Source organism: Oncorhynchus kisutch, linkage group LG1 (assembly GCF_002021735.2).
Source record: "Oncorhynchus kisutch isolate 150728-3 linkage group LG1, Okis_V2, whole genome shotgun sequence".
In the NCBI taxonomy this organism is placed as follows: domain Eukaryota; kingdom Metazoa; phylum Chordata; class Actinopteri; order Salmoniformes; family Salmonidae; genus Oncorhynchus; species Oncorhynchus kisutch.
Genome location: NC_034174.2, coordinates 48,174,106 through 48,199,449, shown reverse-complemented (window position 1 = coordinate 48,199,449; position 25,344 = coordinate 48,174,106). Strand labels below are relative to the sequence as shown.

Genomic DNA, 25,344 nt, shown 5'->3' with positions numbered 1-25,344 from the left:
ACACTTAAGTCACTCTTGGCAGCTCTCTCCTCCGCTTTCTTTTCATATTCCTCTTTACGCGCTCGGTGTATCCTTTATTTTGTTTTTCTCTCTTGCTCAAATTCAAAAATGATTGGCCAAAGCAGATAATTCTCGTCATTTAATTTTTTTTTTTTTACCAAATCGTCCATTTATGCTGTGGACTTCTTTTCCTTGTGGAACCCTTTCTCCAACTGAGCACCCCCTGCTTGGTGCCGTTTCCTGCTTCTCTCTTTTCCTCCATGTCAGCCTGTTCTTTTGTACTGCCTCTGCTGTTGGCTGCACTCTTCTATAAGCTGTTCTAGAATCTTCTCTGTTTTGTCTGCTCTACTAACTCCCTATAGTCTACTCTCCTATTTGTCAGCTAACTCTTTCCCTCCACTCCAACTCTTCCTCTTCTCTCTCTGAGCTGTTTCATTGTCTCTGCTGTGGACAAGCATATGATCTTATATTACATTGACCTCCACTAGTTCAGCTTCGCAGTCCATACCGGTCGGGCCGTGTGTTATTCAGCAGTATTGGTCAAGCAGGTTTCGAGCCACAGGGACAATTCACCGACGCCAAAGCGAGTGAGAAATCTCTACCACAGCACTGTATCAATGGATATCTGGCCTGTCATTTCACAGTCCTGAGTCGTGCCAGGTATATACAGTACGTTGTTCATAACCCTTTGACTCTATGTGCAGACTTTTCTTGGCTTGGAGTCCAGGCTACCGTGGTAGCATATGCGTAGACTACCGTAGCTGTAGACTTCCGGTCATTGCGCTGACGCTAGTTAGCATTGGCTCTTGAAACTACCTCTAACTGCCTTCATTCTGTATGCAGAGACAAAAATGGTATCCATGAGTTCATCTGACTCTGGGTAAGTAGAAAAACAGCTTAATTGCCAGAATCTTGCAGTGTCCTTTTTAACTGGCCTTTTCAATCACAACCTTTAATTATGTGCACAGTCAGGTTAAGACTGTTTCAGTTGCTGTAAAAAAAATGTTTTTTTTTAAACTGCACTGGTTTCCACTGAGTCATCATAAACATGGAAGTTTCTCACAAACACATATCAGCAACACTGTCTTAAAGGAGGCAGGATGTAGAGGTCATTTCTGAGAAGGGTGACATTTTTCAGAATCTACAATCAATGTTTTGATATTGTTGCGTTAGCAGGGATGCTAACACGTTAGCCAATTTCACCGTTTGGTATTTGTAGCTAGCTTCATAGAACCTTTTAATTAACCATTGTCGCTCATCTGCATACTCTAGTCATCACTAGTGACTAAAAATAAATCTTAATAATTTGTTCACTGTGTATGCTGTAAAACGCACATAATGTGTATCGTAGAGGTCACTATCTAGGTAGCTTTTTGCTGGAGTAGTGACCTTGGAGATCCATCGTGTTTGGCTGTTCAGTCAGGCAAAGCTCTTTCATCATTAAATTTGCAAACGAACAAGCCACTGTAACTCGAGCCTATGACCAGCCTTGCCTGAGTTCACTTTGGCTTTGGACTTTGTGCCAAAAGTCCATTAAATTATATATTGGTTATGTTGATGATCTCAGTGGTAGCATTTCTATTAGAGACTTAGACTGGCATGTGTCAGTCAGTCATTGGGACTTCAAATGTATTGGCTTATGTCATATTATCATGGTCAAATACTGAAGAATAAAAGATGGGAAAATGTTTGTTGGCCTGTTTTCTCAACAACAAAAATGTAATCAAAGGTGTGATTTTTAAACTCGCATGGTTTTGTTTTCCAGGCGTAGGATGAGTGGTGCAGCATCTGTTGAAAGACCAACATAGACTACGCTAGCCATAAATGTAGATTCCTGAGTCATCCATTCTTATTTAGTATGTTTGGTCATTAACTGTTTTATGAATAAATACATGCATACGACCATGGACTTGAGTTGCTTCAACATAAGCTAATATTCCTCTACCCTATTTATGTGTGGCTGAGTTTGGTGGTGAAAAAGGCTCTCTTACACACTAGTCATGTTTTGTGTATATATTTGTGAGGACCATTGTCTTTCCGGGAATGGACCAGGGCCTAGTTTCCCAAAGGATGAGCAGCCTTAAGCTGATTTTGAGGAAACCAGGCTTGTGTGTGTGTGTGTGTGTGTGTGACACTACTCTTTTATTTGTGGCAGGTGCGCACAGGAGACCTGGGGGGCTATGCCACAAGCGACGAGTTCACCAGAGCTGTCATCGCCAACCTAGCCATCTGAGCTAGCCTCTCAAACATACTTTATTTTACTGCCTTCAAACTAGTCTCTGCATTGACCACTCAAACAGCTGCGCAACAGATTAAATCCTGACCCATGCTCAACAACAGCTAACACCCATAGACTGAAATGCATACAAACCCCAAAAGATGTAAAAATACACACAATGAAATTGAGGACCGGTTACATAAATGAGAAGACAATATGGGGACGACACCTACAGTCTTAGGTACCAAAATAAATGTTTTCCCATTCAACGATAGTTGTATGGAACTTGTAAGTCACATTCCACATTCTCTACCAGAGTGGTGGTGTTCAATGAATGGGTCTTGTTTAGATATTCATACAAGATGCATGTACTATATCAGTATATTTTATTTATTTACTACAAGTGTTATATGCATTATTGACATGTTCATTCATAATTAGTAATAAACATATTCCTATACCTGATACTTTGCTGTGTGGAAAATCAATGTTAACAAAGTGTGTTGTAATTTAATATATTGACTGATATTAGTGCAGACTGAAATGTAATTGTTTTTTGTTCATTTAGGTGTTGAATAAATATTGAATTGCAACAGTGTGATGCTGGGTTTGAAACCTCCAGTAAAATGTATGTAAATCTTGCAAACGTTTTAAAGTAATCTTGAAGTTCCAGAAATGGATACCATTTACAGAAAAAAAGCTGATTGGGACAGTACTGTTTTCCATCTTAGAACTTTGAAGTTGTCAAGAGAAACATTTACATTCTAGTACAGGGGTACTCAACTCTTACCCTGAGTCTTCTGTTCTACCTGATAATGAATTGCACACACCTGGTGTCGGGGCTAAATCAGTCCCCGACTAGAGGTGAACAACTTTTATTTTAAATGTGGTGGAACTGGCTTCGTGGTCCAGAGTTAAGTTTGAGAGTTTTAGTAAAGCCTGGTTCACCCACCAACCATGGTCCTATTAGAGTGCCGGCTTTTGTTCTAGCACTACACCTGATTCAATTTATCAATTGAGCATCAAGTCTCAAGACCTCGATTAGTTTAATATGGTGTGGTAGTGCTGGGCTCAGTGGGCTGGATCAAAAGGCTGCACCCACTAACAGGACCAGGGTTAGTGACCACCACTGGCCTATGTTGAGAGCAAGCTGCTGTTGTAAACTAAATGGGATTGTGTGCCCAGGCAGTATATTAGTTATTAATAAGCTTGTCCAATATTCGTTGTTTAAACAGACAGCCTAATTCTGATATTATTTTTCAGATCTGATTGGTCAATATACCAATTAGTGAAAATTATCTATATCCGAATTGGGCTGCCTGTGTAAATGCAGCCTATGTGATAGACATGACCAGATGGCGGACTCCTGCTCTTCTGCATAGGGCTGCTGTTGTTGACTCTGTTTCGTAACGATGTCACAGATTCACCGCCAGATGTCGCACTGGCGCTATGGATGGAGGGAGAGGAGGGGCCAGGACTGGGAATTCTCTGCTTCCCATCCCTCCTTAATGCAGACAACATGGCGGACTAAAAGATACGGCTGACCCGCCCGGATACAGCGAATAAACAGTGGGATTCACGCCCCCTATGCTCAAGGAAGACGGAGAGACACCAATTTGTTAGAAACACCCTCGGGAACATTGAGGAATTTTTGGGACCGTTCTAGTCATTCGTTAACATAAACATACTTGCGATCTGTTGCCTCCAAATTGGCGGTCTGTCCCAGATCGTTCATATCACCCAGGCCCCCCACCCCACATACACACACTATTGGTTCCTGGGGTGTGAAGACAGGGGCTGGGGTTAAGAACGTGGAAAAAAGGAAGAAAGGAATTGCACAACTGTAAATATTCAGGATTGTGCAAAACCAAACGGAAGTCGTGGTGAGTTTTGTTTTTGTTCTGCTGTAAATTGTCACTAGTTACAGTGTAGCGTGCTTCATTTAGTTGTAATAAGGTCCGACTACTTGGTCACAAACGAGCACTTTTGGTTTGTCCCACTCATTATCATAGCAAAGTATTCCACGGCGAACATCGTTGTGATGAGCGCGATAAGGCCGAGAGGGAAGCTAGGTGATTTATTTTTAAGTAACGTTCCATGGCTATCATCACAGGAGCTCAAATAATGTTTGTTGCGACAGAGAACATTCACACAACTAGCTCGGAGGCAGGGAGGGACATTTTTCGAGGGGGGCTGGCGAGAAAGGGGGAGAGGAAGAGTGTCTACATAGTTATTTTTTGATTGGAAGTCCGTATGTTAGTGTGTTCTGTGAACGCATACATTGTAACAATGCGAAATAAAACCAATAGGCGGTCCAGTGAGTTCTACCTCACTGAAAAGTACATATTGATCAATGCTTTGTTGCCGGGGTGGGGTGGATAGGGGGCTGAGTGCGACCACAGCGCAGGAATTAGATCGTTTTAGACAGCCAGGCCCATTCAAATCACAGCAGATATTCTTTATTTAGCTTCGACAAGCATCATACTGCTTGACACGGCCTCGCACTCCCCATTTCCTCTTCTCATACGAATTATTCTGGCTTGACTGGATCCTGAGTCGACTTAGTCAAGCCTAAATATAGTTATGCAGGTAGGTTGGTTTCAAAAAGTTTCAGGGCAGGGCCTTAGTATTTACTTACCACATACTGTAGGTAGTGTTGTAGTGACATGCTGTAGTTCCCTCAATTATCTAATCAATAAAGGTTACTAAACACAGAAAATACATTTGGCAAATCAGGAGTCATTCAGGAAAATTTGCTACATTCTGTCACTTTACTTTTTGAAACCAGGGATTTTATTAAGTTGAAGACAACTGTCATTTGATGCCATTTGTGTTTCATCATTAGCCATTATTTGCAGCAAAGCTTGAGAATGTAGTGCAACTTGAGTCTTTTTCATTTTCTTGAGACCTGACTTAATCATGGTGACAGTGGAGATATATTATATGTATAGAATATGGCCTAATGCACATAAGCTTTATTTATAAAAGCTACATGCATGTATGCTCACTGTCGGTCACAGCCAGCAACATGGATAACACTCAACAGCTTACAAACAGGGAACAGACTATGGTTTTCAGTATTTGGGTCAAATATCAACATTATGTCAAGAAAGGAAGGAATGGATTAAGAAAGGATAGATTGACTACGGCAGTACTCCAAGTAGGAAGTAGGCCTATGGCAGAGCTTGGTGTGTCATCATATCATAAATGAGTTGTGTGCAGCTGTGTACAAAGGAAGCTGACGAGTCATGTCTGGACTGCTTCAGTGTGAGCAGTTGCATTGGTCTCGCCCCACTATGCGCTATCCCAGAATGCAGTTTCCTCTCCACCGAGCTCGGCTTGTCATGTCTTGACTATTCAAGTGCAAAGCAGAAGCTGCTTGCCTCGATCTGACATTGACTCGTCAGACCTGGACTGCCCTAGCATGCCGACAGGGCTGGCCCGACCTCGTCATGTCTGGGCTCATCACTGCTCCTCGCAATTAGGGATCTAGTAGGGGGGGGGATTGATACAGGGTCATTCCACCAAAAAACTAAACCAAATTTGACTTGTCACATGCGCCGAAAACAACAGGTGTAGAACTTAGTGAAATGCTTACCTACAAACCCTTAATCAACAATGCAGTTTTAAGAAAAATAAGTGTTAAGTAAAAAATAACAGCTAATTAAAGAGCAGCAGTAAAATAACCGTAGCGAGGCTATATACAGGGGGTACCGGTACAGGGTCGATGTGGAGAGGCACAGGTTAGTCAAGGTAATTGAGGTAATATGTACATATAGGTGGAGTTAAAGTGACTATGCATAGATAATAAACAGAGTAGCAGCAGTGTAAACGTGTGTGGGGAGGGGACAATGTAAATAGTCTGGGTAGCCATTTGATTAGCTGTTCAGGAGTCTTATTGCTTGGGGGTAGAAGCTATGAAGAAGCCTTTTGGATCAAGACTGCGCTCCTGTACTGCTGGCTGTGCGGTAGGAGAGAGAACAGTCTATGACTAGGGTGGCTGGAGTCTTTGACAATTTTTAGGGCCTTTCTCTGTCACCGCCTAGTATAGAGGTCTTGGATGGCAGGAAGCTTGGCCCCAGTGATGTACTGGGCTGTATGCGCTACACTCTGTAGTGCCTTGCGGTCAGAGGCCGAGCAGTTGCCGTATCAGGCACTGGTGCAGCTGTAGAACCTTCTGAGGACGAATGACAAATCTTTTCAGTCTCCTGAGGGGGAATAGGTTTTGTCGTGCCATCTTCACGGCTGTCTTGGTGTGTCTGGACCATGATAGTTTGTTGGTGATGTGGACACCAAGGAACTTGACGCTCTCAACCTGTTCATCTGCAGCCCTGTTGATGAGAATGGGGGCGTGCTCTGTCCTCTCTTTCCTGTAGTCCACAATCATCTCCTTTGTCTTGATCATGTTGAGGGAGAGGTTGTTGTCCTGGCACCACACGGCCAGGTCTTTGACCTCCTCCCTATATGCGGTCTCGTTGTTGTCGGTGATCAGGCCTACCACTGTTGTGTCATCGGAAAACATAATGATGGTGTTGTGCCATGCAGTCATGAGTGAACAGGGAGTACAGGAGGGGACTGAGCACGCATCCCTGAGGCTCCCCCGTATTGAGGATCAGCATGGCGGATATGTTGTTACCTATCCTTACCACCTGGGGGAAGCCTGTCAAGAAGTCCAGGATCCAGTTGTAGAGGAAGGTGTTTAGTCCCAGGCTCCTTAGCTTAGTCATGAGATTTGAGGGCACTATGGTGTTGAACTGTAGTCTGTAGAGCTATAGTCAATGAATAGCTTTCTCACATAGGTGTTCCTTTTGTCCAGGTGGGAAAGGGCAGTGTGGAGTGCAATTTTGATTGCATCATCTGTGGATCTGTTGGGGCGGTATGCAATTTAGGGTGGGTCTAGGGTTTCTGGGATAATAGTGTTGATGTGAGCCATGACCAGCCTTTCAAAGCACTTCATGACTACAGACGTGAGTGCTACAGGTCAGTAGTCATTTAGGCAGGTTACCTTAGTCTCTGTGCCCAAGAACACTATGTTGGTCTGCTTGTTACTTGCCTCGAAGTGAGCATAGAAGTCATTTAGCTCGTCTGGTTGGCTCGTATCAATGCGCAGCTTGCGGCTGTGCTTCCCTTTGGAGTCTGTAATAGTTTGCAAGCTCTGCCACATCCGACGAGCGTCAGAGCCGTTGTAGTACGATTCTATCTTAGTCCTGTATTGACGCTTTGCCTGTTTAATGATTCGTCGGCGGGCATAGTGGGATTTTTTTTTACAGTGGGGCAAAAAAGTATTTAGTCAGCCACCAATTGTGCAAGTTCTCCCACTTAAAAAGATGAGAGGCCTGTAATTTTCATCGTACACTTCAACTATGACAGACAAAATGAGAAGAAAAAAATTAACATTGTAGGATTTTCATGAATTTATTTGCAAATTATGGTGGAAAATAAGTATTTGGTCACCTACAACCAAGCAAGATTTCTGGCTCTCACAGACCTGTAACTTCTTATTTAAGAGGCTCCTCTGTCCTCTACTTGTTACCTGTATTAATGGCACCTGTTTGAACTTGTTATCAGTATAAAAGACACCTGTCCACAACCTCAAACAGTCACACTCCAAACTCCACTATGGCCAAGACCAAAGAGCTGTCAAAGGACACCAGAAACAAAATTGTAGACCTGCACCAGGCTGGGAAGACTGAATCTGCAATAGGTAAGCAGCTTGGTTTGAAGAAATCAACTGTGGGAGCAATTATTAGGAAATAGAAGACATACAAGACCGCTGATAATCTCTCTCGATCTGGGGCTCCACGCAAGATCTCACCCCGTGGGGTCAAAATGATCACAAGAACGGTGAGCAAAAATCCCAGAACCACACGGGGGGACCTAGTGAATGACCTGCAGAGAGCTGGGACTAAAGTAACAAAGCCTACCATCAGTAATACACTACACCCCCAGGGACTCAAATCCTGCAGTGCCAGACGTGTCCCCCTGCTTAAGCCAGTACATGTCCAGGCCCGTCTGAAGTTTGCTAGAGAGCATTTGGATGATCCAGAAGAAGATTGGGAGAATGTCATATGGTCAGATGAAACCAAAATATAACTTTTTGGTAAAAACTCAACTCGTCGTGTTTGGAGGACAAAGAATGCTGAGTTGCATCCAAAGAACGCCATACCTACTGTGAAACATGGCGGTGGAAACATCATGCTTTGGGGCTGTTTTTCTGCAAAGGGACCAGGACGACTGATCCGTGTAAAGGAAAGAATGAATGGGGCCATATATCGTGAGATTCTGAGTGAAAACCTCCTTCCATCAGCAAGGGCATTGAAGATGAAACGTGGCTGGGTCTTTCAGCATGACAATGATCCCAAACACACCGCCCGGGCAACGAAGGAGTGGCTTCGTAAGAAGCATTTCAAGGTCATGGAGTGGCCTAGCCAGTCTCCAGATCTCAACCCCATAGAAAATCTTTGGAGGGAGTTGAAAGTCCGTGTTGCCCAGCAACAGCCCCAAAACATCACTGCTCTAGAGGAGATCTGCATGGAGGAATGGGCCAAAATACCAGCAACAGTGTGTGTGAACCTTGTGAAGACTTACAGAAAACGTTTGACCTCTGTCATTGCCAACAAAGGGTATATAACAAAGTATTGAGATAAGCTTGTTATTGACCAAATACTTATTTTCCACCATAATTTGCAAATAAATACATTACAAATCCTACAATGTGATTTTTCTGGATTTTTTCCCCCCTCATTTTGTCTGTCATAGTTGAAGTGTACCTATGATGAAAATTCCAGGCCTCTCATCTTTTTAAGTGGGAGAACCTGCACAGTTGGTGGCTGACTAAATACTTTTTTGCCCCACTGTAAGCTTCCGGGTTAGAGTCCTGCTCCTTGAAAGCGGCAGCTCTAGCCTTTAGCTCAGTGTGGATTTTGCCTGTAATCCATGGCATTTGGTTTGGGTATGTACTAGAGGTCAACCGATTTAATTAGGGCTGATTTTCAAGTTTTCACAACAATTGGTAATCAGCATTTTTGGACGCCGATTACATTGCATTCCACGAGGAAACTGCATGGCAGTCTGACCACCTGTTACGCGAGTGCAGCAAGGAGCCAAGGGTAGTTGCTAGCTAGCATTAAACTTATCTTAAAAAAACATTCAATCTTCACATCATCACTAGTTAACTACACATAGTTGATGATATTACTAGGTTAACTAGCTTGTCTTGTTGCATATAATCAATGCGGTGCCTGTTAATTAATCATCAAATCACAGCCTGCTTCGCCAAACCTGTGATGATTTAACAAAGGCGCATTCGCGAAGATAGCACATTCAGTGCATGAATGTGACTAAAGAAACATCTTTTGCCTTTCTTAAAATCAGTACACAGAAGCATATATTTTTTTAAACTTGCATATTTAGTTCAAATAAATTCATGTTAGCAGGCAATATAAACAAGGGAAATTGTCACTTCTCTTGCGTTCATTGCATGCAGAGTCCGGGTGTATGCAACTGTTTCGGCCACCTGGCTCGTTCAAAACTAATTTTCCAGAATTGTCCATATTTATAACATAACATTGAAGGTTGTGCAATGTAACAGCAGTATTTAGACTTAGGAACGGTTCCGTATTTCACTGAAAGAATAAACGTTTTGTTTTCAAACTTATCGTTTCCGGATTTGGCATGTTAATGACCTAAGGCTCGTATTTCTGTGTTTATTATATTATAATTAAGTCTATGATTTAATTTTTGATAGAGCAGTCTGACTGAGCGGTGGTAGGCAGCAGCAGGCTCGTAAGTATTCACTCAAACTTTACTGTGTATGCCAGCAGCTCTTAGCAATGCTTGATCACAGTGCTGTTTATGACTTCAAGCCTATCAACTCCTGAGATTAGGCTGGCAATACTAAAGTGCCTATTTGAACATCCAATAGTCAAATGTATATGAAATACAAATGGTATAGAGAGAAATAGTCGACGTGTCATAATCCATATAATAACTGCAACCTAATATTTCTTTACTGGGAATATTGAAAAACTGGGAATATTGAACCAACAGCTTTCATATGTTCTGAGCAAGGAACTTAAACGTTAGCTTTTTTTTACAGGGGCACATATTGCACTTTTACTTTCTTCTCCAACACTCTTTTTGCATTATTTAAACCAAATTGAGCATGTTTCATTATTTGAAACTAAATAGATTTGATATATTAAGTTAAAATAAGTGATCATTCATTATTGTTGTAATTGTCATTATTTCAAGTATATATTCAAACATGCATGCATACATACATACAGTTGAAGTCTGTAGTTTACATACACCCTAGCCAAATACATTTACACCGTTTTTCACAATTCCTGACATTTAATCCAAGTAAGAATTCCCTGTTTTAGGTCAGTTTGGATCACCACTTTATTTTAAGAATGTGAAATGTCAGAATAATAGAGAGAATAATTGATTTCTTTCATCACATTCCCAGTGGGTCAGAAGTTTACATACCCTCAATTAGTATTTGGTAGCATTGCCTTTAAATTGTTCAACTTGGGTCAAACGTTTCAGATGGCTTCCCACAATAAGTTGGGTGAATTTTGGCCCATTCCTCCTGACTGAGCTGGTCTAACTGAGTCAGGTTTGTAGGCATCCTTGCTCACACACGTGTTTTCAGTTCTGCCCACCAATTGTCTATGGGATTGAAGTCGGTGCTTTGTGATGGCCACTAAAATACCTTGACTTTGTTGTCCGTAAGCCATTTTGCCACAACTTGGAAGTTTTTATTTTGTGAAGTTCACCAGTCCCTCCTGCAGCAAAGCACCCTCACAACATGATGCTACCACCCCCGTGCTTCACGGTTGTCATGGTATTCTTCGGCTTGCAAGCATCCCCCTTTTTCCTCCAAACATAACGATTGTCATTATGGCCAAACAGTTCTATTTTTGTTTCATTAGACCAGAGGACATTTCTCCAAAAAGTATGGTCTTTGTCCCCATGTGCAGTTGCAAACCGTAGTCTGGCTTTTTTATGGTGGTTTTGGAGCAGTAGCTTCTTCCTTGCTGATCGGCCTTTCAGGTTATGTCGATATGGGACTCGTTTTACTGTGGATATACATACTTTTGAACCTGTTTCCTCCAGCGTCTCACAAGATTCTTTGCTGTTGATCTTGGATTGATTTGCACTTTTCAAACCAAAGTACGTTGATCTCTAGGAGACGGAACACGTCTCCTTCCTGAGCGGTATGGCGGCTGCGTGGTCCCATGGTGCTCATACTGCGTATGATTGTTTGTACATATGAACGTGGCACCTTCAGACATTTGTAAATTACTCCCCAGGATGAACCAGACAAATTTGTTTCTGAGGTCTTGGCTGATTTCTTTTGATTTTCCCACGATGTCACGCAAAGAGTTTGACAGTAGGCCTTGAAATACATCCTCAGGTACACCTCCAATTGACTCAGGCTAATTGACATAATTTGTCAGAAGCTTCTAAAGCCATGACATCATTTTCTGGAATTTCCAAGCTGTTTAAAGGCACAGTCAACTTAGTGTATGTAAACTTCTGACTCACTGGAATTGTGATACAGTGAAATAATACTGTAAACAATTGTTGAAAAAATGACTTGTGTCGTGCACAAAGTAGATGTCTTAACTGACTTGCCAAAACTATAGTTTAACAAGAAATTTGTGGAGTGGTTGAAAAACTAGTTGATGACGTCATCGATGCACTTATTGATGAAGCCAGTGACTGATGTGATGTACTCCTCAGTGCCATCGGAAAGAATCTCGGAATGTATTCCAGTCTGTGCTAGCAAAACAGTCCTGTAGCTTAGCATCTGCGTCGTCTGACCACTTCTTTGTTGACAGTCACTTGTGCTTCCTGCTATTGTTTTTGCAAGTAAACAGGAATCAATAGGATATCTGTTTCTGTAGTTAGAAACAGATAAGATTAGCGTTCCTGAAACGTTATTTTGTTGAAATAGAATTTGATCTCTGAGAAATTAAGCTAATTGATTGCTTTCATGGACGACTGGCTTGAATTGTGATGACCACACAATTTATTTATCGTTTTTCTACCCAAAGTTGCAAAGGAAATTTAGTGATCCATTTAATAAAAACAGGATAAAAGGGTGTGGCACAGTGCAGCCCCGAACCTATTGATGTTTGAAGAATTGTCAAATTGCCTGCTGTAAAAAATAAATAATAATATGATTCAGTGTGCTTTAGGACCATGCAGATGCATCGGAAGGGGCTGACAGGCTGTTTAACTTTGCACCCAGCCGTTTCTAAAGCCAGTGTGGCATGTTGAGTTTATTTCCTATGAATTTGGCTCTAGCGTGTGAATTGTTCGGGCTATTAGCTATTATGACCCCACAAATGAAAGCTAAGATTCCCCTCTGTTCCCTCTACAACGTTCACAAGTCAAGCATGACTCATTAGAAAGGACTTTTACAAAACTGCACAGAATTACTGGGGGAAATGAATTGTACCAAGCTGCCTGTTCAAACTACTAGCACACTGCTCGGACACCCATGCATACCCCACAAGACATGCCACCAGAGGTCTCTTCACAATCCCCAAGTCCAGAACAGACTTTGGGAGGCGCACAGTACTACGTGGAACTCTATTCCACATTAGGTAACTGATGCAAGCAGCAGAATCAGATGTTTAAAATCAACAGGTAAAAATACACCTTATGGAACAGCGGGGACTGTGAAGAGGCACACACAAAGGTACAGACACACACATATTGTTGTATGGTGGTATTGTACATTTTGTGTTGTAGATATGTAGTGGTGTAATGATGTTGTACTGTTTTCTTTTGTAAGTGCTTTAATGTGTTAGGACCCCAGGAAGTGTAGCTGCTGCCTTGGCAAAATGCTAATTCAATTGTGATCTTCTTCCTATGAATTTGGCTCCGGCCTTGGGACGGTTTGGGCAATTAGCAATTATGACCCCATTTCTGAAAGCTAAGACTCTCAGAAACATATCTTCTGTTCTCAGAAAGATTAAATAAACAATGATTGCCTGATAATCTTCCATTTTCTTTCCTGAATTTTCCATTACCGGTATGGTGCATTTCAATAACTTGAAAGCATACTTAATTCAGGCATTTGCTGATTTGACATATCTTTGTGTTGTTTATAAAGCGTCATCAAATCTATTTACAGATACACCTAGGGTTCTATTCTAAAACGCATGTTTTATTAGAGCAGGAAATATATAGGACAGAAAATGATTGTGTTCAGTGGAATGCACTGTACTTCGGCGTTAAAGTCTGCCACATCTCTCCTTTTGAAAGATAAAGTAAGTTAGTCATTCGATTAAGATATCATTTTCCGAGAGAGTGACTGACTCTTTAAGCAGTTTGGCTCATTGGACAAGTCAGAGTTGTTGAGTGGTATTGAGGTTTTTGGCAATACACTGTAGATGTGTGTTCCAGTGTAGAGTGACCCACAGCTACTGTAATTGGAACTGGCCGTGTCTGCTGTGGCAGGTGGGATGGTGCAAGTTAGCAGAATGTCTTGAATTGTATTGACTTTTGAATAGAATTGACATGAGTTGATTTTACTTTCTTCTAGAGGTTGACCGATTATGATTTTTCAACGCCGAGACCGATTTATTGGAGGACCAAAAAAGCAGAGGCCAATTTTTTACATTTTATTATTTGTAATAATGACATTTACAACAATACTGAATGAACAATGAACACTTATTTTAACTTAATATAATACACCAATAAAATCAATTTAGCCTCAAGTAAATAATGAAACGTGTTCAATTTGGTTTAAATAATGCAAAAACAAAGTGTTGGAGAAGAAAGTAAAAGTGCAATATGTGCTATGTAAGAAAGCTAACGTTTCAGTTCCTTGCTCAGAACATGAGAACCTATGAAAGCTGGTGGTTCCTTTTAACATGAGTCTTCAATATTCCCAGGTAAAGAAGTTTTAGGTTGTAGTTATTATAGGATTTATAGGACTATTTCCCTCTACCATTTGTATTTCATTAACCTTTGACTATTAGATGTTCTTATAGGCACTTTAGTATTGCCAGTGTAACAGTATAGCTTCCGTCCCTCTCCTCGCTCCTCCCTGGGCTCGAACCAGCAACACAACGACAACAGCCACCATCGAAGCAGCGTTACTCATGCAGAGCAAGGGGAACAACTACTAGAAGGCTCGGAGCGAGTGATGTTTGAAACGCTATTAGCGCGCGCTAACTAGCCAGCCATTTCACTTCGGTTACACCAGCCTCATCTCTGGAGTTGCTTGACGCACAACGAAGAGCTGCTGGCAAAACGCACGAACGTGCTGTTTGAATTAATCTTTACGCGCCTGCTTCTGCCTACCCACCGCTCAGTCAAATACTTAGATACTTGTATGCTCAGTCAGATTATATGCAACCCAGGACACGCTAGATAATATCTAGTAATATCATCAACCATGTGTAGTTAATTAGTGATTGATTGTTTTTTATAAGATAAGTTTAATGCTAGCTAGCAACTTACCTTGGCTTACTGCATTCGCGTAACAGGCAGTCTCCTTGTGGAGTGCAACAAGAGAGAGGCAGGTCGTTATTGCTTTGGACTAGTTAACTGTAAGGTTGCAAGATTGGATCCCCCGAGCTGACAAGGTGAAAATCTGTCATTCTGCCCCTGAACGAGGCAGTTAACCCACCGTTCCTAGGCCGTCAATGAAAATAACAATGTGTTCTTAATTACTGACTTGCCTAGTTAAATAAAGGTATATAATTTTTTTAAATCTGCAAATCGGCACCCAAAAATACCGATTTCCGATTATGACAACTTGAAATCGGCCCAAATTAATCGGCCATTCCGATTAATCGGTCGACCTCTACTTTCTTCAGTATTCTAAGTAGATTTAATCTCACTCAATGTTCATCTCAAAGTGCACTCGATTGATACATTTAACTTTTGAAACTTTAAATTGTTTTTTCCCCCCCGGTTAGACCCCAATGTCCTGAAATCCTGGCAAACGCCCCTGGATAGCAACACTAGCATAAGCCTAGCTACTGATGTAAATAACATCAGATGCTAGGGTAAATATTTAGGCCCTATCTAACAACTATGGGGTGTTGGACAGTTTCTAGTGCCCCAGAGTCTAGACACGGTAGTAGCAGCTCATTGGAAAAAGTGCACTTTGAGTGACAGTTTGACCTTGTAAATACTAGTGGAGCTATTTTCAACACATTAGCCTATTTAGGCTCATTTTTGACCGTGATAACTTGGACTGGCACCTGCACTCGTTGCAGAATTTAGACTTATTAAAAGGTTTTGATATAGGCTAAATTCCACGGTGAGTGTTAAGAGTAATGGTCTCATTTCGACGCTAACACTTCTCTTTTCTGTGTCTTTTCAACGGGGACCCAAATCACTGACATTAATTCACCTATGGATTAAGAGGTCGCACAAGAACTGTCTGGAGAGGGTTGTATTATGGTATGTAGGTCCTACAATATTCTCAACCTATTAGCCATATTATGGTGGGCCTCCCACCTCACCTAGCTCTGACCATAGCCCAGTTAGGCTTGTCCTCAAATGGTATCAGTGGAAAAGTTATTTGGTGTCAATTTTTCCTGCCCTACATAAGAAAACAAATCTAGAGGGAACACTGTCACAGGGTGTAGAGAAGCTCTGGGTCTTTGATGGGCCTGGGATGGGTCTCTTATCTTGCAAAGGCTGAGTGAGTGTGATTATGGTCTCTGCAGAGGTTGGTCAGTGTGGCAAAGTCACACATGCCTGGAGGTTATGGGTGGGGCTAGTCCTTTGAAAATAGAGGATGCGCTTGATTTGGCTGTGCACTGGGAAGGGGAGTGAAATGTTTAAAGGGAAAACTCTGCTTTCCTGGTGCGTCGCTCAAACTGATGTGCTCGTACATTTTTAATGCCTGCCTGCCTGCCTGCCTGCCTGGTATTAGATAAATGGATAGATTAATATTATTTTTCATATACAGTGCATTCGGGAGGTATTCAGACCCCTTGATTTTTCCCCACATTTTGTTACAGCCTTATTCTAAAATTGATTCAATTGCTTTTTTTTCTCCCCTCATCAATCTACACACAATAGCCCATAGTGACAAAGAAACAACTGGTTGTTTTGTGTGTGCCAATGTTTAAAAATGAAATCACATTTTATTAGTCACATGTGCTGAATACAGTAGGTGTTACAGTGAAATGCTTACTTACGAGCCCCTAACCAACAATGCAGTTTTAAAAAATACAGATAAGAATAAGAAATAAAAGTAACAAGTAATTAAAGCGCAGCAGTAAAATAACAATAGCGAGACTATATACAGGGGGGTACCGGTACAGAGTCAATGTGCGGTTAGTGTCTGGCTAGATGAGGTAATATGTACATGAAGGTAGAGTTATTAAAGTACTATGCATAGATGATAACAACAGAGAGTAGCAGCAGTGTAAAAGAGGGGGGGGGGGGGGGGGGCAATGCAAATAGTCTGGGTAGCCATATGATTAGGTGTTCAGGAGTCTTATTGCTTGGGGGTAGAAGCTGTTTAGAAGCCTCTTGAACTAAGACTTGGTGCTCCGGTACCACTTAGCAGTCATACACTGTTCTCTCTAAGGTGGCTGGAGTCTTTGAAAATTTGAGGGCCTTCCTCTGACACCGCCTGGTATAGAGGTCCATTAGAAATGCACAAGTTCACTATGTTGACCCTTTGCTATAGTTTTGTATGCAGGCCAATGCATGGAAGCCCGTCGTCCCTACATTTGATGATGGAGTGAGAGTAAGTGTGGGTTTGTGGCCTTCAGCCCACACTACGCTCCCGGGTCACAGTGGCTTTAGGGGAAGGCCGCTGCTTAGCGCCACCACATCCTCTCCTCTGTGTGATGTGGGTAGACTGTGGAGTCCCCTGGCGTGCTCTGTGAGAAACCCCACAACAAAGCAGAAGCAGCCTACATGCACAGCCTGACTGAGTCACCACATTTGCGCTTGGTCCTTTGAGCCGGACACACTCTTGCTCCCACAAGCTTTGGCTGACAGCACATTTTGCCTTGGTGCAAATCCTGGATCTTTCACTCTGTTTCACCAATTTCCTGGCTCATATGAATGAGGTGAGCGAACACTGTCACAGAGCATACTAGGAGCAGTACTAGCCCTAAAAAAAGGGAAGTCCAGAGTATTGTGGGTGATGTGTGTGGCGTTGAGGATGTATAATCTGTGGTCTGTGTTGGTGGCGAGGGAGAGTCTTGGGCATGGCCTACTTGAGCCGCCATGAAGAGGATCATTCAGAGTATTCCTGCCTCAGCGGATCCCCCTCAGGACACAGGCAGAGTATTAATATGCCATGAATGAGGGCAGACAGACTGCCATTATCTCTCCTCGCGATGACTCGTGAAGCCGTGCACCCTCGAGTGAGTGAGCAGGGGGGGGGGGGGGGATTTGCGCTTCTCCAGTACATGCTTGTCTTGCTGTCATCAGTTCATCAAGGCCGTTGGGCTGCTTATCAGCGGGCGCTGCCGGCAAGCCGGTGTCCTGACAATCTAAGCTACCCGCCTTGGATGAACTAGAGTTGATGTTGTTTGGCACACCATGTACACTCATGAGCTGGTTTGCTTGAGCTGTAGGTCTACAGAGTGACTCAGTCAAATGTAAAGGCCGTTATCAGATGCGCCGAGTTTCCATATCTGTATCAACTGTAGAGAATTTTACTTTAGAGAATTAGGTGAATCCCCTGAGTCTAGTGCAGCTGCTCAGATTGATGTTATAAGGTGAGGAGAGGATTGTTGATCAGTGTAGGCCTGCTTATTACGAGCATTGCCTTAAACCCAAAGCAGACGTGAACAAGTGGGAGGATCTAGCGTACCTTTTTAAAATGCACTGTGATTTAGCGGTTTTCATTTCTTTGATATTTAGAGACCAAATGGACAAGAGATACGAAACGAATGGTAAAATGCCCCTTGAAGTAAATCTCTCACATTGTGTGAATGAAATACCATGAGGAGAAACACAGTCCTGTGACCACGCAGTAATTTCACACCAATTAGGCTGACACTTGGCCGCAGGCGGAGAGGGAACCATGTATTTATTCTGTGGTCATGCTGTGGTCACCACTCTCATGCAAAAAAAGAAACAGGTCTGCATCCATATCCACGGTTGTTAAAACTGCAATTGCAGGGAAGACTTTGAAGTATCAGGCTGTTTCTTTCTTTGTGCCATGGTCAAATGTTTGTCAAATAACTGCTCTTAAAATCGGACTGTCCTTTGAGATTCCCACGTCGGCTTCTTTAGCCTTTTGTCACCGTTGTGATAAGTTAGGCTCACCTTCTGTAATGGATTCGTTCAGTGGTTAATGTTAACACCTGCAAAGTAGGCATGGGGGGGGGGGCTACTCTAATCCTGCTGTGCCACAAAGTGTCTTTGTTTTCACCCCAATAGTCTCTTCGTTGTCATCCTTAATTAGATGGAGCGGGACAGAATGGCCTCTGTGTATTAGCCTAGGCACAGTCCATGTGAAAGAAAAGGAGCAGAGACGCTCGATAAGAGTGATTCCTCACGAAACCGACATTAAAAAAAGAACATGAATTTGGGGATTTTATTATCCATAGAACAGTCCTTTGAAGGAAGGACTGTTGACACATATTTGGCATTTTGTATCTAAAAGCATAATTGATAAATAATATATCAAAGTTGACTTATGACATTTTGGGTTCACCCTGGCCTCCTTTAAGACTCTGTAGTGTTTGATCTGTAGGTGCTACGCTGTAAACATTGGTGTCATATGACGCTTTACAAGTTTCTGTAATATGAGTAGTATTTAGATTTCAATTTTCTATTATATTTCTTCTCTGCTCTGTGTACACGTGCATGCTTTTCTGAAGGAAGAGCAGCGTCACAACTTTGTTCATTTGAACAATTTCTCTCGTTCACTTAAACTTGTAAATGCCACACTTACTGAAAATGACATTCGGTAGCTTCTAGCTATGCTTGTGTAACTTTATGAGCTGGATTTGCCTCTCTTTGCATTTAGTTAGTTGTCTGATTTTTGCTATTAGTTTGTGCTAATTTTATTAGCATTCTGGTAAGAGACCCGATTTGTCTTTTCTTGCGATGTTTAGCGCCCCCCTGCGTGCTGTGTTGGTAATACCATCAATCCCAGGGTAAGTGGACGGTGTGACGATATGGAAATCTGGATACCGCCCCAGCCTAAAAGGAGGGCTGTGATTTGGCCTAGGAGGCCATGTAAATGGGCCATACAGCCTAGCAGAGATCCCACTCAGGCTGCCCCAAAGGTTAGATGTTGTAGCTTTAACCCCTGGGAGCGTATTGTTTGAGGCAACAGTCACCCACAGTGACTAACATGCATGATGCTTTTGGAATATCTTGGCGAACTCTGCATTCTATCTGGAGTCAGAGTTCTGAATAGGCCGTGTATGGACCACTGTTGCTGTTTATTTTAGAGGCACATTTTGTCCGAATATGAAGATGGTTGGGTGGGCGCTCGGTCGCACTTTAACACCTTTCTGTCCTACCGACAATTGCAAAGAAATTTTAGATCGTTCCTCTTTCGATCCTTTTGAAATCAGATGATAACTAAACAAAGCATGAGGAAGAAATACCGAAAAACAGGCTTTCTGGTGCAGTATCGAACATGACTGTTTTGTGGACGGCTTTATTATAGCACTTGACTAAATGAAGCGTCATGAAAGTTAGGCTAATTAATAGAACATATTGTAGTCACTCCTGAATCTACACTCACTCTCCATTTTTAGGTGGGGTGGCATCAAAACATTAGTCAGTTTCGCAGTAGAAGAATTGTTTAGCCACCTAGAAATAGACCACTTGACGAGACATCACATCTCAGGAGGTTGCTGTGATGAGAATGCAGCAAGATGTATCGAAACGTAGGAAGTGAAGAGTGGGGCTTTTGGAAAAGTGATGCAGATTCTGTCCCGAGCAAACCCAGGTGGCGTAATGTTAAGAAAACCTATTTTTTTGTTCCACAGGAGCTTGCTAGAACGTTATAGACGTGGTCAATATAGCCTTAATCAAATTGGGATGTGCTTGTGTGGAACTAGGCCTAGATAGCGGAAGATTGCAATCCGAAATGAAGCAGTGAGAGGAAGCCGCTGTGGACCCACTTCTTTGTTCTCTGCGCTATTGGAATATCTTGGTCGGGCACTGCTGTCAACACCGCTTTCGTAACAGGAAACTGGTAAGCGCAAGAGGAGAACGTTGTACCTTTTGTGCAGTACAGTGCACAGTATTATGGCATAGGCTACTAGGCATATAAGATGTTTGTGTTGTCCAACTTGTATTTTTAGAACGCTAGCCTGCATATGCTCATATGGATGTGCGTGATTCCGTGCCCCTCCCATTCTACTGCTACTACAACCAGAGATTGTTCAGAAAGCTTTCTCTGCCGTCTCCGCTACAAATAGAGATCCATCACGCCAAAGGGTGGCTGCTCTCTTACTTTACTATAAAAGATGGCACTTTGTTGTGTTGAGTGGGTATAGCCTAGGTATGAAGTAGAAACACTTGACCAGTGCCTCCTTGAATTAATAATGTCCTCTCTCCACTTAAGTCACTGGGACATCCTTCTCACAGCACACACTCCTCTGTGGATGAACACACACACACACACACACACACTGAAAGGGTTTGGGGGCTGCTTTGGTGGGCAAAACGCATTTAACCAGGTCCCCATAGACTGATGCACTCAGACCTATAGTTCAGACTGGTAGGCACTACACTCAGAAACTGCATCTATGTGGCTACTAGCTCCAGTTAGCGTCGGACAGCTTCACCTCACCAACATGAACACGCCACCCTATCACAGCAGGGTGACAGCAGTGAGTCATGTTTGTCCAAAAAGGCTGTTTAGGCTCCCAATGATGCATGCTGATTCATAAGCACAAAGTCTGATTCATACCAGACCGATGATGCAACCATGCTACATTTAGCCTAATTTAGAGAGGAAGCTTCTACTTCAATCAGGCTAATGTGATTTTAAAGTCACTAATGTCAATGGGGAATGGTTGTGTCATAGCTGAGTCATTGGTTATGAGGATGGCTGCTCTATGGGTCAGGTGAGGGGAGGCTGGGGCATTGTACAGGAAGGGTTCAAGGGTCAGAGGCTGATTTTTGGATGAGTGAGGAGTTTGCGGTACTAGCAGCCAGACTGCAGGGGAAGGAAGCAATGTGCTGGGTTCTCGTCGTTTTAAGACTTTCCTGCAGTCTGAGTCAGCTGGATCGACAGCCTAGCCTACTATTGAGGGAGAGATGCAGAGAAAGGGGTCAAATGCGCCGTTCCATCCTTTTTTTCTGCACGTTATTGGGCATGTCTCTTTAAGTGTTTTATTTAGGAGGAAGGAAAGTTGATCAATTTCTTTTTAGTATGACATGCATAAGCTACAGTTAAGTACATACCTCAGTTCAACGTCTAGTTTTGATTTACGTTTTGTTGTTGTCAACTAATGTTAATAAGAAATTAACTGAAAACATGATTGGATTTAGGTTAAAAGTTGGACAAAAAAATATATTAAATACCCTATGTTGATGACTTGAGGCAAATCCAATCAATTTTCCACATTGATTCAATGTCATCACAAATTTTTGGGGGGGGTTGAAATGACGTGGAAACAATGTTGATTCAGCCAGTTTTTGCCCAGTGGGTTGAGTTTGTAGGCCTAGGCTATCTGTTGGTTTTCCTTTTGGTTCTATCCTGGATTCAGCTCAGTGCGGTCTTCAGCGATTAGTTTGCTTTAAAGTCAAGTGAAACAAACACTCCCGATGCACTAGGCCACCCTTTTGAATTTAGGAACACCTCTTCTAAATTTAGCACAGGGACGAATCCTCATTCCCTGTTCTCGTTTAGAGGTGGAAAACTGCACAAGTGAAATTCACCCTGTGTGCAGCAGTAGCAGAGTTGTCTGAGGTCTGAGGGGAAACTGCAGCACTGGTTGAGGTTTCTGGGGAGGTGGTTGGCACGGTTTGGGCATGGAAGGGAGAACTGTAATTGTGGATGTTTTTTGTCAGCTGTGGGTGCGTAAATGTGGCTGGGTAAGACCGGGGAAGGGAAGCGGGCAAAGGGCAAAAGTATTGGGGGAAGGGTAGGTACAGTGCTAGGCTAAATAATATGCAGCATGAGTCTGCAAGCTTGAATCCCAAGTGTGGTTTTTACAATCCATTTTAAAACGATTCTGTGCTAAGGGACATTTCCTTCTAGAAGGACCCATGAGCACCAACATGTGCAATACATAGGAGCAGTGTCACATTGGGTGTCAAATGAATATATATTTATAAAATGTGGAATGAGCAACAGCTTTGATTTCTGGTCAAACAGATGGATAATGGGTCTTAGACAACATCTACCAGAAAAAGTCTTAAAAGGTATTAGAAATCAATCAAAACACAATCATGTTGAAGACCCCTGCCAACTAATATCAACACTTTTATTTCGTTTTAGAGAAATGATTTGCCTTCTGTAAATTTAAGAAACATTGCCTTGTAATTCTGTTACCAAAAACCCACAGAACTTTAAGACATGTTCTAATTTCACTCCCTCGTAAGGCAAGATAATGAAAGTTCACAGAAGTAACAAGTAAAGGTAGACATACCAATTCATTAGTGTATTTATTGATGTCAAGTTTGCTTATGAATAGTTAAGTGTTTAAAACTTGTAATTATGTTACCAAATTGGTAGTGGAATTACTGCAATTGAATTGGCTACAATAGGAAATCATAGTTGTCACAAACCTCAGTTGGGTCACCTGCTACTGTCCTCCCTTCCACTGGCATGCTGTTATGTTCAGCTCAACAGTTTTCTTTCTGTTGTCTGGTGGTCAAAGCAAGACTGTGAAAAACATTCTGGACAACTTCTCGCTCTCTCTCCTTAATGTCACCTCAACCTGGTTCTTAGTGACACCTACCCTCTTTCCGTTTACTGTAGCGAGCATCCTCGCCCACTAAGCACTGACCGACATCGGACGTCCTTGGATGGTGAAATTAGTTCAGTCCGCCCTGGCTGGACCAAATCTGAACCAATCATAGACGTCTATGTTTCACAAGTTTGGACAGTAGTCCCACTGTACTGTACTCTACTGAGCTCTACTATACTGTGATGTCCAAACTTGTGAATCATAAACGTCTATGATTGGTTCAGATTTGATCTGGTCTGGACCAACCATATGTTGTCATGTTTGGGGGCGGAGCTCATTAGAATAATATTCAAAGATGCAAAATGAGGATATTGCATATTTCTACCTGTGTAGCTATTCAGGCTACATCACCATGAGGAGCATGAAATTCATATCCATAATTATGCATTTCTGTATAGTACAGATCAGGGACCCATGACATAATTCCGTTACCGTAGTTCTGTAAAACTCGAGGTGTCAGTCATAGCGGACACCCCATTTTTCTGGAAAATGTGGTCGCATAAAATGCGGAGGGAGATTTTCCCGTAATTCTGTTACACAACAGTTCTTCCAGCAAATGTTTGTGTGAAGTTCTCTGTGTAAATTACCTTGTGCGTAGAGTTGTATGCTTTGTTAAACTCTGAAATCAATAGATTTGGTTTGGCACAAAAATCTGAGTCTCGGCGTAATTCCATTCATGTGGAATTGCCCCTAACAAAACATAATACATACTACTCGTTGATAGACCCATCTTAACCACTTGCTTTCCCCAAAACAGGTAAGGATGGATCACAGTTATTTCCCCCTAGATACAAATGGCACAGTAGTGGTTTTTTTTTCTCCCACCCAATTCTGATGCTCTGGCAGTAAATCCCTGATAACCATACTTTGTGTGTGCGCGGAGCTGGAACGCAGTACAGAGAGCAAGACGGGCTGGATTATTCTTGTATCAAGACCACAAGACTATCACAGCTCAGTCAGTGAGGCCGCACCCAGTGGACTGGTGGGATTACACAGTTGTCAGCCCACCCAGCCTGTACTTTGGGCCCTTTCCTACACACACTCACCCTTATTTCAACTGACTCCCTTTCATAGCAGCTCCACTGCAGTCAATGCAGAAATACAACGCATTTGATTTGAAATTATTGCACAATACAGGCAATTTTGCCAAATCTGAACAGATTTGTCCCAATCCAGTCTCTGCGTTCCTTCTCAGTCTCTAACTTCTTGATTTATGCCCAGAGCTCGGGTAACTAGGCTATCTGCAGTCTTGCGTATAGCCCAAGTTGAAATGCATATATGCCTACATAAAATGGTGCTTTTTTTTTTGTTCCCTTCGCTGTGTCCCAGAATAATGTGGTAATTTATTATTCATGTTACGGAGCACCACCTGGATACAAGACTCATCTAGAAATCAGAGAGAGGCAGCGTCTGGGATTTAGCAGACACAGAATGGTGGGCTTCTATGCGGGTCTGATGGCTGTTGGTTGCAGTATGGTACTGGCAACATCGGGGTTGTGGGTAAGATTCCCGCATGGGTCACAGTAGTGAGTTAGGCTAACATTTGATAAAGGCTGCTGATAAATGAGCAAACCAAAAGAGGGTGGGTTTATGCAGACATGGTTTCATAACCTAACTCGGAATATGTAACGCTTTCAGAATTCCATTTTTTTTTTTTTGAGGTAAGGGTCAGATATTTGGATAAATCACCACCTGGCAAGTTTGGGATTAGTCAAGCCTTGCAACATTGTTTTAGAGAATCTGGCATCATGGGGGGGGTATGCTGAGGAGTATTTCTGTCTGTAATAAAGCCCTGTCTGGGCCTGGCTCCCCAGTGGGTGAGCCTATGCCCACCCATGGCTGCACCCCTGCCCAGTTTTGTGAAATCCATAGATTAGATCCTCATACATTTATCTCAATTGACTGATTTACAGTGGCTTGCGAAAGTATCCCCCCTGGCATTTTTCCTATTTTGTTGCCTTAAAACCTGGAATTGAAATGGATTTTTTTTGGTTTGATTTACACAACATGCCTTCCACTTCAAAGATGCAAAATATTTTTATTGTGAAACAAACAAGAAATAAGACAGAAAAAATTACCATTTTAGTGTGCATAACTATTGACACACACCCAAAGTCAATACTTTGTAGAGCCACCTTTTGCAGCAATTAGAGCTGCACGTCTCTTGGGGTATGTCTCTATAAGATTGGCACATCTAGCCACTGGAATATTTGCCCATTTATTTAA

General features: G+C 42.4%; 2 protein-coding genes across 7 annotated transcripts in view; both read left to right on the top strand.

Moving 5' to 3' along the window:
* Positions 1–2,685, top strand: part of LOC109892195 (isocitrate dehydrogenase [NAD] subunit beta, mitochondrial-like) — a 16,524-nt gene extending 13,839 nt beyond the window's left edge. The window contains exon 11 of one of the 3 annotated variants that reach the window (XM_020484650.2): positions 2,156–2,685. In XM_020484650.2, coding sequence (XP_020340239.2) covers positions 2,156–2,233 — 78 coding nt within the window. In that variant the 3' untranslated portion in view covers positions 2,234–2,685. The other 2 variants (XM_020484634.2, XM_020484642.2) reach the window with 2 other exon arrangements.
* A 927-nt stretch (positions 2,686–3,612) lies between these two features.
* LOC109892219 (receptor-type tyrosine-protein phosphatase alpha) overlaps positions 3,613–25,344 on the top strand; it is a 44,999-nt gene continuing 23,267 nt past the window's right edge. Inside the window, exon 1 of one of the 4 annotated variants that reach the window (XM_031826286.1) lies at positions 3,613–4,101. The gene's annotated coding sequence lies outside the window, so the exon portion shown is untranslated. Of the gene's footprint in view, positions 4,102–17,162; positions 17,290–25,344 lie in introns of those variants that run through there. The other 3 variants (XM_020484660.2, XM_020484668.2, XM_031826281.1) reach the window with 3 other exon arrangements.